This window comes from Melanostigma gelatinosum (genome assembly GCF_949748355.1).
Source record: "Melanostigma gelatinosum genome assembly, chromosome: 5".
NCBI classification, from domain to species: Eukaryota; Metazoa; Chordata; class Actinopteri; order Perciformes; family Zoarcidae; genus Melanostigma; species Melanostigma gelatinosum.
The window spans coordinates 13,216,479-13,227,722 of NC_136638.1; the positions used below are offsets into that span (position 1 = coordinate 13,216,479).

At 42.6% G+C, this 11,244-nt stretch overlaps 2 protein-coding genes across 2 annotated transcripts; both read right to left on the reverse strand.

Moving 5' to 3' along the window:
- Positions 1-411: 411 nt before the first annotated feature.
- Positions 412-4,840, reverse strand: dok3 (docking protein 3; the record flags this gene model as incomplete). Its single annotated transcript, XM_079268771.1, has 5 exons — positions 412-1,427; positions 1,623-1,810; positions 2,518-2,608; positions 2,898-3,200; positions 4,784-4,840. The coding sequence occupies 5 exons, from the start codon at positions 4,838-4,840 to the stop codon at positions 567-569; spliced, it is 1,500 nt and encodes a 499-aa protein (XP_079124897.1). The 3' UTR covers positions 412-566.
- A 352-nt stretch (positions 4,841-5,192) lies between these two features.
- ddx41 (DEAD (Asp-Glu-Ala-Asp) box polypeptide 41) lies at positions 5,193-11,112 on the reverse strand. The gene is made up of 17 exons (XM_079268258.1): positions 10,975-11,112; positions 9,353-9,448; positions 9,092-9,242; positions 8,896-8,970; positions 8,695-8,755; positions 8,475-8,611; positions 8,311-8,383; positions 8,064-8,217; positions 7,795-7,931; positions 7,362-7,524; positions 7,068-7,199; positions 6,884-6,955; positions 6,681-6,777; positions 6,235-6,384; positions 6,030-6,101; positions 5,772-5,882; positions 5,193-5,588 (listed from the first exon to the last, which is right to left on the reverse strand). Exons 1-17 carry the CDS (start codon positions 10,999-11,001, stop codon positions 5,452-5,454), a joined length of 1,845 nt encoding a protein of 614 aa, XP_079124384.1. The 5' UTR covers positions 11,002-11,112; the 3' UTR covers positions 5,193-5,451.
- Between the last annotated feature and the right edge of the window lie 132 nt (positions 11,113-11,244).

The window sequence follows — 11,244 nt, forward strand, 5'->3', positions numbered from 1 at the left end:
AAGTTGTTTTTGTATATTGCATTTTTTTGGTCAGCAATACATTTCAGTGTACTGAGTTCGTCAATATGTACCATGTGAAGCAGACTGAAGCGCCCATGTCCAAAATACAGTTGCTGCTAAACGTATGATTTGCATGAGACAAAACCCACTTGTTCTCTTTAAGAAAGAGTTTTTAGGAGAAGAAGAAAAAACATGAACTCCAAAAAGATCAGGACACATTATTCTCAAAGCTATTCCCATAATGAAACAGTCAAGTGTTCATTCAGCTTATCAGCTAATGTCACATAGAAGATACGGCAGCACATAAAAAGCTCCGACCAGCATTCCAGCGGTGAAGACCAACACTGCTTGAATCCTCTTTTTGCAAAATTGGTCCACAGAAAAAAAAAAAAAAAAGTTTTCCAGATGCCTTTTTCATGCAACAGATACAAACATCTGCGAACCAAATTCTGATGCCAAGTGTTCCCAGCAGAGGGGATTTTGAAGAAATAAAGAAACTAATTCTGCTTCATGGCAGTCTATCATGGTTAAAATTGCTCCTCCTGGTCTGTCTCTTAACTAATAGCCTAATGAGAAAATGTGGGGCTGCCCCCTCCGGAGGGAAGAGGTGGTTGGAACTTTGCCAGGTCCTTAGAAATGATTTCTGCCAGCCTCTGTTTAAAACTGCCAAGGGCATCTGTAGGGGTTACACGGGTGGAGGAGCTGATGGCCTCCTCCATCTCCTTCATGTCATCCAGTGCCTGTGCCTGTGCATTGTACCCTGGCTGGATGTAGTTATTCACGGGGGGCTGGCGCTGGTGTCTGGGCTTGGCTGGGGCGTAGGGGACCGACTGGGGAAGGGTGAAGGGAGGAGGCTGGGGAACAAGCGGAGGGAGTGGTGGCAAGGAGGGCAGCGGCTGGGGATTCAAGGGAGAATCAACTATGTTCAAGTCAGAATAGATGCACTCTGAGTCCATCGCAGGTTGGAACTTGTCGTTTCTGACCAGAGGAAGCATGGCTCTCCTTAGGTTGTAGTAAATGTTGCCCTCCATGACATCATCCAGGTTTACAGCTTCCAGGGATTGACACCGCTCATCCTCGTCCTCACCTTCTTCCCCCACAGAGAGATGAGCTTCGGCAAGAGACCTTATATTTAGTAGAGGGCGGTCATTGATAGTAGAGTAGGGGTCGTCAGACTCGTTCTCTGTGTCTTCAGAAAGGCCTGTGGGATTGTAGGCAGGGGCAGCGGCGGGCCAGCCGGTTGTAGTTGGGAGGATGACAGTGGACAGGTCACAGAATGATCTTCTGTGTGGCTGGACAGAGGACCTTCTCTCCACAGAGCACTGCTTTGAGATAACCTGGAAGATCTGGGGACCATGCCTGGACAGGAAGGTGAACACTCCTTCTCCCGACTCACAGCGACGGCCCGCTTCGATGCATAATCCACCCTGCAATCACATCCACACATCGTAAAGGAATGGCTTGACATTTCGGGAAATGTGCTCAATTGCTTTCTGGCTGAGAGCTAGATGAGAAGATCGATACTGTTAGACATTAGAAAGGTATCCATCTTCTTATCTAACTCCTCTAACTGTGTCCTTTTCAATTTAGGGGGGATTTAGGGGAATTCAAAAGTACTTTACCTCGACCAGTCCAAATTTGCGTAAGAGCGTGTACGGCCAGCGATAGAATATGTGACCAGTATTGATGGCCAGCAGTATCACGGCCTCTTTTTCCAGGGAGACCAGATACTCCCCAGCCAACTTGCACCTCCTGGATGCCTCTGTGCTCTGCACGGTCACTTGGTACTGATTTGGAGGAAGGGTCACGTCTAAACATGGGAAGACATGAAAACATTTGCCGCTTGAAACATCAGCAGGCTGAGGTCAGTGCAGCGTAAAGGCATCGATTTTTTTTGTTCGTATAAGGTCTCTGAGCAGCAAAACGTCAGCAAAGGGAATAAATGTGCAGCAGAGAAACTCTCATGCAGAAAAAGGCTGATTTTCAAATGGCTTGCATTCTGCTAATCTCTCTCTGTGTGACTGGGCTGCCGGGCTTTTTCAGTGTAATCCATTAGGAAATAAAAAGAAATAAATGTGCGTAAACCCGAGCTTGCTGACACGAATACATTCCGCCGTTCACGTTCGAATAAATGAGTGGCTTTAGCTCCTGCTCACACATATTTTAGTGTTTCTGCTGATGCCTTGAATTTTACGATGCTATGACATCTAAACATCACCGCAAGTTTCTTCCTCATCTTTTTGCTTCATTATAATACTTTTGCCACCTTGTTTCAGGGTAATTCCACTTTCTCACAGTTTGGGTCTGATTCTTGATTGCTCATCAGGGAGCACTGCCGCATCACTGTAATATAGTTTGAGGGGGCAGGAAACGCTATTGTCCAGATCATCTGACAAACTGTAAAAACAGTTCATGCTGGTTTCTGATGAGAACCACTTCAGTTAGGCACTCACTAAACCGATCAAGGAATATTATTTTTGATTGCTTGTTGACTGATTAGCTGTCGTCTGCCATTACCGGATTTCCAAGATGAGTAAAGGTCATTGTCCTCCATGGTCAAGCCGTTTCCTCTCTCGAAAGCCCCTTTGTCTGATTCCCCAGGATCCTTCTGTGAACACAGTGGCATGGTAAACATTACATGGAGTGTACACCACCCTCTTATCACCGCTTTATGGCTCCCAAGAGGTAAGATGCAAGAAAGAGCATAGCTTGTGCAAGCACAAGAATTGGAGAAGTGAAGAGACAGAAGTAACAGATAGTGCATTCACTTCCTCATTGTGTTATCTGTCTCTGATTGTGGGGAATGTTTCTTTTCACCTTTCCCCAAAATGATAGCTCTGCTCCCGAAACAAAAAAAAGAAAGGCTGCACTGATCAAGAAGGAGAGATGTGTGATACCTGGAAGGCCAGAAGACAGAGGGCACTTATCCAGTCCTGGCTTGTGGCGGAGGCCAGGGTGTAGGTGCACTGAGTGGTGTGTAAGTAGAAGGCGGTGCACCCGGGAGGGCAAGACTCCTTCGGAGCAGGGTCGACACTGAGGCAGTCGCTTAGACGCACCGCTTTCCTTTCGGATGATTTCTGCCGACCGACCCTCCTCCGGTCAGCAGTGGCATTGTTGTCAAGTACAGTACAGAGCTCCAAGTGCCCCACCCCCGTGGAGCTGGGCTTAAAAAGCACCATCCATACTTTACGCCATGTTCTCTGTGGTAGATTACATAGAGGGAAATGAAAAAAAAAGTCATTGTAAATAAGTCCCTGTGTAGTTTATATTGGGGGTATGACATTTGTGTCTATTGTTATACAGATGACACACAGCTCTACATTTCTGCTCCATGTGATGACTCCTGCCAACATTGTTGAGTTAAAAAAAAAAGAAATCAGTGATGGATGTGCTCAAACGTTTGCACAGTTTACGGACAATGCAGAGGTCATGGTTCTTAAGAGGACGGGCAGAGAGAGAAACTACTGGCTCTCACCTTTTACAAAGTGTATTGCAATAATATTAAGTTTCAGAATTGATTGCAACATGCTTGTCCTCATATATGACCTCAGTGATGCTGCATTTAGTCCATTCACCCCCCCCCCCCCTGACTCATGAACAGCCTCAGATTAGTCTTATAACAAAAGATTAATAGAACAATTGTCTAACCTGTAGGATCACTCATTGGATGTTTTGTCAGCTACCGTTTCTCCTATTTATTTATTAGTATATTTCCCTTATTTTCTTGTCTCATTTCTTTTGTTTCTAACATTTTTGCTTGTTTACTATTCATCTTTTATCGACACAAAGTTTATTAATCTAATTATATGATGAGTTAATTTGGTCCTCTGTGTATTAGTCATACTGCCGCTTGCCAAAGGTGTTACTGTGAAAGACTAAACTTAGTTTTTGAGGGGGCAGAACAAACCACATTGATCCAAAATCGTATTCACATCGTGGGTGTCCACATCATAGGGACCAGTATTGTTATATTCATAAATCAGAACCGCATCTTGAATGGGAGTTTAACATTGTATTCTTTAAATCTCCCATATGACCAAAACTAGGCACAGATACAATCTGATTCATGAAACAGTCAGCTAACAACACATGTAATACATGTTACCAGCCTTAGTTATTAACTAATAATAATATATAGTATGGGAGAACCAATGCCAGATCTTCACCACTGAAGTCAGTCTGACTTTACGATCAGATTGCACGAATAGACACACACATGGGTGGAGTAAGTCACAATGCGTTTCCTGAATGTTTCAAAGGTATGATGACGTGTAGTATATTTCAGATTTGGTTAAGCAGTCATCTGCACATTGAGCTGAACTAAAGAATCATGTTTTAAAATACAAGAAAACATAAGGATGACGTTACAGTTACCAACCCTCTTGAACATTTGAAAACATTTCAAAATAAGATAATGCAGCTTCTTAAAAACCTTGATGGACATGTTTGAGAAGTAACACTGTACTTCACTTTAACGTTAGCTTTTACTAAATGCTCAAAGGTTTTGGTAGTGCACCGTTTACTAAAGCTTGATATATATTGAAAGAGTAATCGCCTTTGAATGCAGGTTTCTTTTTCATATGCTGTCGAGACATAAAACCTCCGAAAAACATTTGTATTGCCAACTGAGCCTCTGCTCATTTTAACGAAGCAGTTCCTGAAAGCAAAACACCGTCGCATATGTTTGACCGAGCTGTTCGGTTGCCATATTGACTTCAGAAAAATAATTAACTCGACAGAGCAGATCAGTTTCACAAGTACGCTGAATTTCTACAACACTTACTTTTCCAAACTTGACCCCTTGAAGATACAGCTTTCCTTCCTTGAAGATGACATCCATGCTCATAAGCTTCGTCTGCCAAAATCTTTCACTCTAGCTCTCTACGCTCTGTGGTCAAGATGTAAAAAACCCAAGAGGTTAAAATTAGTTTTCTACACCACGAGAATAATTCTTTCCTTTACGTCACGCGCAGCTTTCATTCTGACGTCTGCTTGTGTTAGTCTAACCGGCTCCACGTCAAGATATCTCTGATCTGCGGAAGGAAGGGCACACAAGTTGTGTACTGCTGTTTTCTTGAGTCAAACTTCCCTTTCCATTATTCAGCTTGTTTTAGCAACTTCCTTCCTCCCGACAAAACCACAAAACAAAACACCTTTATATTTAAATCCAGATAGAAACGTAAAAGAGCATCAACAGATAAAGTGGTTTTATTTACAATTGGAATATCAAAAATAACAACGGCTACGCATCAACAAGTATGACATGATTTCCGGCAAAAAAAAAAAAAAAAAGGTAACAAGAAAATCCATCTGACGGACCTGCAGACTACGTCAGGTGAGGATAAAAAAATACACTTCCTTTACTCAGTGATACAACACACAGCTGTACCATTTCCTCAGTTCCGTGTGGCATTGGAGACTCTTTTCTCTGATTAAAAAGAAACAAAACTCTTAGAAGTCCATTGAGCTGTGAGCCAGGTAGTCTTTTCGCCCGATGTTGGTGACCTGCTTGGTCTGCATGGCCTCCAACTTCGGACAATCTGTAATACGATGACCCAGACCTCCGCAGAATGTGCAGCCCCTCTCTCCTGTGAAAACACGAGAATCAGGTACGTCAGAAAGGGTTTGCAAACACTCCACGCTCCTGTGGATTTGAGATGATCAGAGGAACGTTTAGAAGGACAACGCAAAGCAGTTATCGAGTAACACATATAGAGGGCATGTAGGGCTAGAGAAAGAGATGTGAACTAGATGTGGTGTGAACGACTCACCTCCGATGTCCAGCATGGTCTCGTCTCCTGTCTGGAGCACCTGGAGGACCGGAGGAACCTTCTGCTTGGCCTCAACTAGCAGAGCTTTAAGGTCCATCAACACCGACTCATCTATGGGGGGAGACATACTGTTAACTTACTGCAATTAACACGGACTAGAACTGACCACAGTTCTCTATAATACGTCGCTAATATTCTGAGAATCAATACTAATAATACACAGAAATGAATTTTAGTCTTGATTGGTATTGTCCTTACCACAGCCTTTATTGATGAACGTTGTGGCAATACCGGTCTTGCCTGATCGTCCAGTTCTTCCAATTCTATGGACTGAAATGGACAACCAAAGGAGAACTGATGATTATATAATGTATCACTTTTGAGAAGGCCAAGCTGTATACTGTGTATATGTATATATATATATATATACACCGTATGTGTGTGTGTATACGTGTCCTCTTACCATAGTTCTCTATCTCCTCAGGCATGTCATAATTCACTACATGCTGTATAGCTGGGAAATCCAGACCCTTGGAGGCAACATCTGTGGCCACTAAGACATCTTTCTTTCCTTCTTTAAATGCCTCTATTGCTTTTGTTCTTTCCTCCTGATCTGAAACACACACACACACACGGAATCAACAAATCTTGCATGAACCGTATCTTGCAAGACGGTGACAAATGAAAAACGAGAGAGAAGTGTCTGCAATACTTTCTACGCCTTGGACGCGTTGATGAAACTTTTAACCAGAAATGGTGACATTTGTAAGCAGGATGGCATCTGGTGGTAATGACGAGCAACTACAAGACAGTTGATGTTTAAGGCCGTTTACATGTAAGCTACCTGAAACGTGCTCCACATACACTATTCATCTGCAGGCACTGTGTACTGTGTGTTTTTAGGCGCACCTTTTCCTCCATGGATGGCCACCGCCTCTACTCCTTTCAGCAGCAGATACTCATGGATGGCGTCTACATCGGCCTTCTTTTCAGCAAATATCAGCACCTGTTGATGTGAACAGACAACATTTTGTCAAATTTGACATGATTGAGTTATGGATTTATGGATTTTTTTGGCACATGTCAATGTCATAACATGTGGAAGTACTGACAGGAGGTGGTGTTTTCTGGAGACACTCCAGCAGGTACACCATCTTGGCCTCCTCTTTGACATATTCCACTTCCTGCACACAAACAAAGCATTTATTATTAAGTTCACACATTTTTTTTTATACCAGTGGGTTTATAAATTGAATTCCCCTGACTTAAACAGAAAACGGTGACAAATGAACATACCTGGATGACATCCAAGCTGGCAGCTCCGGCCCTGCCCACATTGATGGTGATGGGTTTGACCAGCGCACTCTTGGCAAAGTTCTGGATCTTCTTAGGCATAGTGGCGCTATAAAGCAGGGTTTGCCTTTGTCCCTAGATAAAGAAATAACAACATTACAGGACTTTTGATGTCTGGCAGCCTCGAAAAGTCAAGGCTTAGTTTTCAAGGCAAGATTTTCGCATTAAAAACACCCCTGCCAGGGCTTTAACAACCGGGATGATTTTGGCATCCATTGCTGCAGAGAAGGACCTCACCTTGAAATAGGAGAAGATGGTTCTGATGTCTTCCTCAAAGCCCATGTCGATCATCCTATCAGCCTCATCCAGAGCCAAGTAGCGGCAGATGTCCAGACTCACCATCTTCTTCTGCAGCAAGTCCATCAGTCTGCCAGGGGTAGCCACCATCATGTGGACACCACTACAACCAAGAGACGACACCGATTCAGGTGGAAAATGAACTCAAACTGAATGTATTGCCGTCTCTAAAATGCAGTGCTATTTGTGCATAGGTCCCGAGATGGTCATGTTAACTGCCAGTGAATTATTTCTGTAATGAATTATGTCTGGAATTTGTGCCTACTTTGTTCCTTTCTGAATGATTTAATGTAGCTGAATCACGCATTCATATGCTCGACATTAGTTCGAAGTGAAATTCTGGAGAGAAGACAGAAGCGTCACTCTGACTTACTGTTTAACGACCTCCATCTGGTCCTTGACAGACATTCCTCCGATGCAGAGGGCGGTGCGTAGCTGAGGAGTGCCTTCCTCCTCCAGCAGCTTGCAGTAGTACTCAATGATGCCGTGAGTCTGCCTCGCCAACTCTCGCTGGAGTGTTCGGGGAAAAGGTATTAAAATCAGACATGCTTAGTTGCAAAAAATAAAAAATAAATAACGGTTGCTCACAGTAAATGCCATCTGTCTAAAGGCATTTCAAGCCGTTTGTCTTGTGAGTCTTACTGAGGGACAGATGATGAGTCCATACGGTCCCTCTCTCTGGAAGAAAGGCAGCTTCTTCTCCTGCTCCAGGGAAAACATGATGATGGGCAGAGTGAAGACCAACGTCTTTCCAGAACCAGTGAAGGCTATGCCGATCATGTCTCGACCTGACAGACTACAGACAAACCCCGTCAGTTCACGAACAGTTTACACGCACTTAACATACGCTACACATTTTGTATAGTATATGTGCATTTCCTGTACTTACACTGTAGGAATTCCTTGAATTTGAATTGGCGTCGGATGCACGATCCCCTTCTTTTTCAAACCTTTTAGAAATGCTGCAAAAACAGCAAAGCGATCTGTTGCTAAAGGCTCTCGCGTAGAAAAGACAATGTGATTTCATGTGTGGGAGAGGGAGCACGTTATAACCTGATGGAAGCTTCATCTCTCTGAAACTTTTGATCGGAGGGGGGATGCCGTCTCCATCAACCAGGATGTGAAACTTCTTTCTGACACGCTCATGTCGGGTGTTTGGCATGTTCAGGATGTAGCGTGGTGCCTTCCAGCTATAAAGAACATTTACATTAAATATAAAATAAAAACTCAACAAACAATGTTACTTTGTAGAATTCACTGTTCAAGAACATACCTTGTTTTTATGGGATCGTCATATATGATACCTTTGGCCATTTCCTTCACAGACATCAGAGCTAAAAGGGGGAGATTTAATTCGAGAATTAGTTTTCAACTTTAGAGTATTTTTGATGAAACCGCTTTAACGTCTGTAAGTTCATCAGAGTGAATCTGATTAACAATGAAACATTTGAACTTCACAGCCTTATAATTTTACCTCTTCCCTCTGCGACGCTCTCAAGAATCTTCTCTTCCTCTTTCAGCTGCTTCTCCTTCGCTGACTCCTTACGGGCTGTAAAACACACAAACACACAAACATACAGCAGGTGAGAACTCACAGACCCAATGTGGTGAAATCGAATGAGCAGCATGACAACAACAACAACAATCATAATCCAGAGTGGATCGTATACCTTCTGCTTTTTCCTTGAGGTGCTGATGCTGGTCGAGAAGGCTGACAGTGGAGCGTGGACCAAGACCGTCATCCTCGTCCCGCTGCTCCTCCCCGCTGCCGTTCTGGTCCTCGTCCACCGCCTTTCCTCGCAGACGTAACATCTTCTGTAGCTGTCGGGTACATATGTGGCAACAGGATGAGATGTTGATGTACATAAGGAAAGTCTAAATACAATTGTGTTTTAAATAATGATAAACCTTTTATAGCAATGATAACTTACCATTTGGTGTTTCCTTATTTTGACGGGAACATACGGAACATAATCGTCGTCCTCTGATCTTTCTGAGCCAGACCTGTCGTCCTCCCCGTGGGATCTCTGAACAAACACAGTATCAGTATCAGTAGTATCCTCTCTGGGTTAGAGCTCAGCATTCAGCCACATCAGCCTTAAAGCACATCCAGTGAAAGTCCTTCCAAGGCATGCAAAGCGGCTGGTACATTTTTTTCAGAAATGTATACGCAGATCATACATGTAATGGTACTAGAGATTACCACAATGCATTTTCATACTTTATTTCATATATTATTTGGATGTGATCGATCTGTATACAGCACAGTCATATATGCTGGCATGTGCCACATAGATGCACAGTATGGCAATAGGATTTTGACACAGATATTTGATGTTCAAACAAACACATTTAAGCTCATGCCATTATATTATATGAATTTGTTTTCTATACACTTCTGCAGGTGGTTGTCTAATCGTACATGTTTCAATCAGCTGAAGGGACACAACTACATCCTTTCTGACATCTGTACTTTGATTAGCTCTCATTTTAAGATTGGTTTTATTAAAGCTTTGGCAATGGAAGCAACACATCTCTTTTGCGTTTGAATATCCTGTGATTAAGTATTAAACTCTTATTAAAAGGACTCAGTGACCTAGCTGTATATGTAGGACAGGACAGTGCCACACACCCCGTGAAGGCCTTTCTTTAAACTAGTTTGGGAAAGTGCTGTTTAAATACGATATCATCTTCTTTGTGGGGTTCATCAATGTTGTATTATACTCAGAAGTATAATATCCTTGATAGTATCCTTGATAGACCTATGTTTGGTCTGACATTTGCACAGTTTCCTTGATTAGGGCTGTTGTGTCAAAAATGACCCAAGTATGCGCTGATAACCACATGATCTCTATTGATAAAGTTACAATGTGGATGCATTACAGGCAGAGGTATATTTTACTATCTGCATCCACCTCCTTTCTCAGACCGGGATAGTGTTCGATGTATGAAATTCACTTCAACATTGTTTGATCCTAAGGTTTCTCAAAATAAACTTAAGAGGATGCTGTATTTGACAGAGGTGGTTTTTTTAACCTGGTCATTTTAACTCGTTCATCTGAATTCACCAAAATCATTGATGTCACGTTAAGTATAATACTATTTATTTGCCCTCACTTCTGCTCTGTCCTTCCGTTTACTGCTCGTCAACATTATTATGTGAACAGTCATATCATAAAAATACTGCAAATGGAAGTAGTTATATTCAAAGCTGACTTTTAGGATAATATAAACGTCACCATTAACGTTACGTGTTGACCATGAATATTGTGGCACTGAAGTGTGCCTAACGTCAGTTTGTCGTTGAGTTTTAACGAACGCGGTTTACATTCATACAAAATATGATTGAAAGTCCCATCTTATTCATACATTTTAGTTTAACACTTTTCGTTGACCTGTTCCAACGACTTTAAATACGTCATCGATAACATTTGTGTACGTAAGCAGAGCACAGGACACTAAGCTAGGAAACTTGGCTAGCTAGCTACCTTTAGCCAGGGCTAGCTAGCTAGTGTAACCTCATAACGTCATTGATAGCTTACGCTTAACTTACCTTTTTGGGTCCATGTTCGTTCTCCATTTTATTTATGGATACAGTAACGTCCTATATGTACTAAAGCCACGGAGCTGTTGACCAAATACTCACAGAATTCAATAAATATACCTCATCCACATGTTTACACAACACACGAAGCCTCGATACTGTACGGAACGCTGGAAGGGTCAAACCGTACGGGATGCGGCAGCCAATGATTTCTAAGCGACTCCGCCTGGTGCTGGAGAGGCAGCTCGTGCATGGAAAACCAAATCAAAAGATAAACTT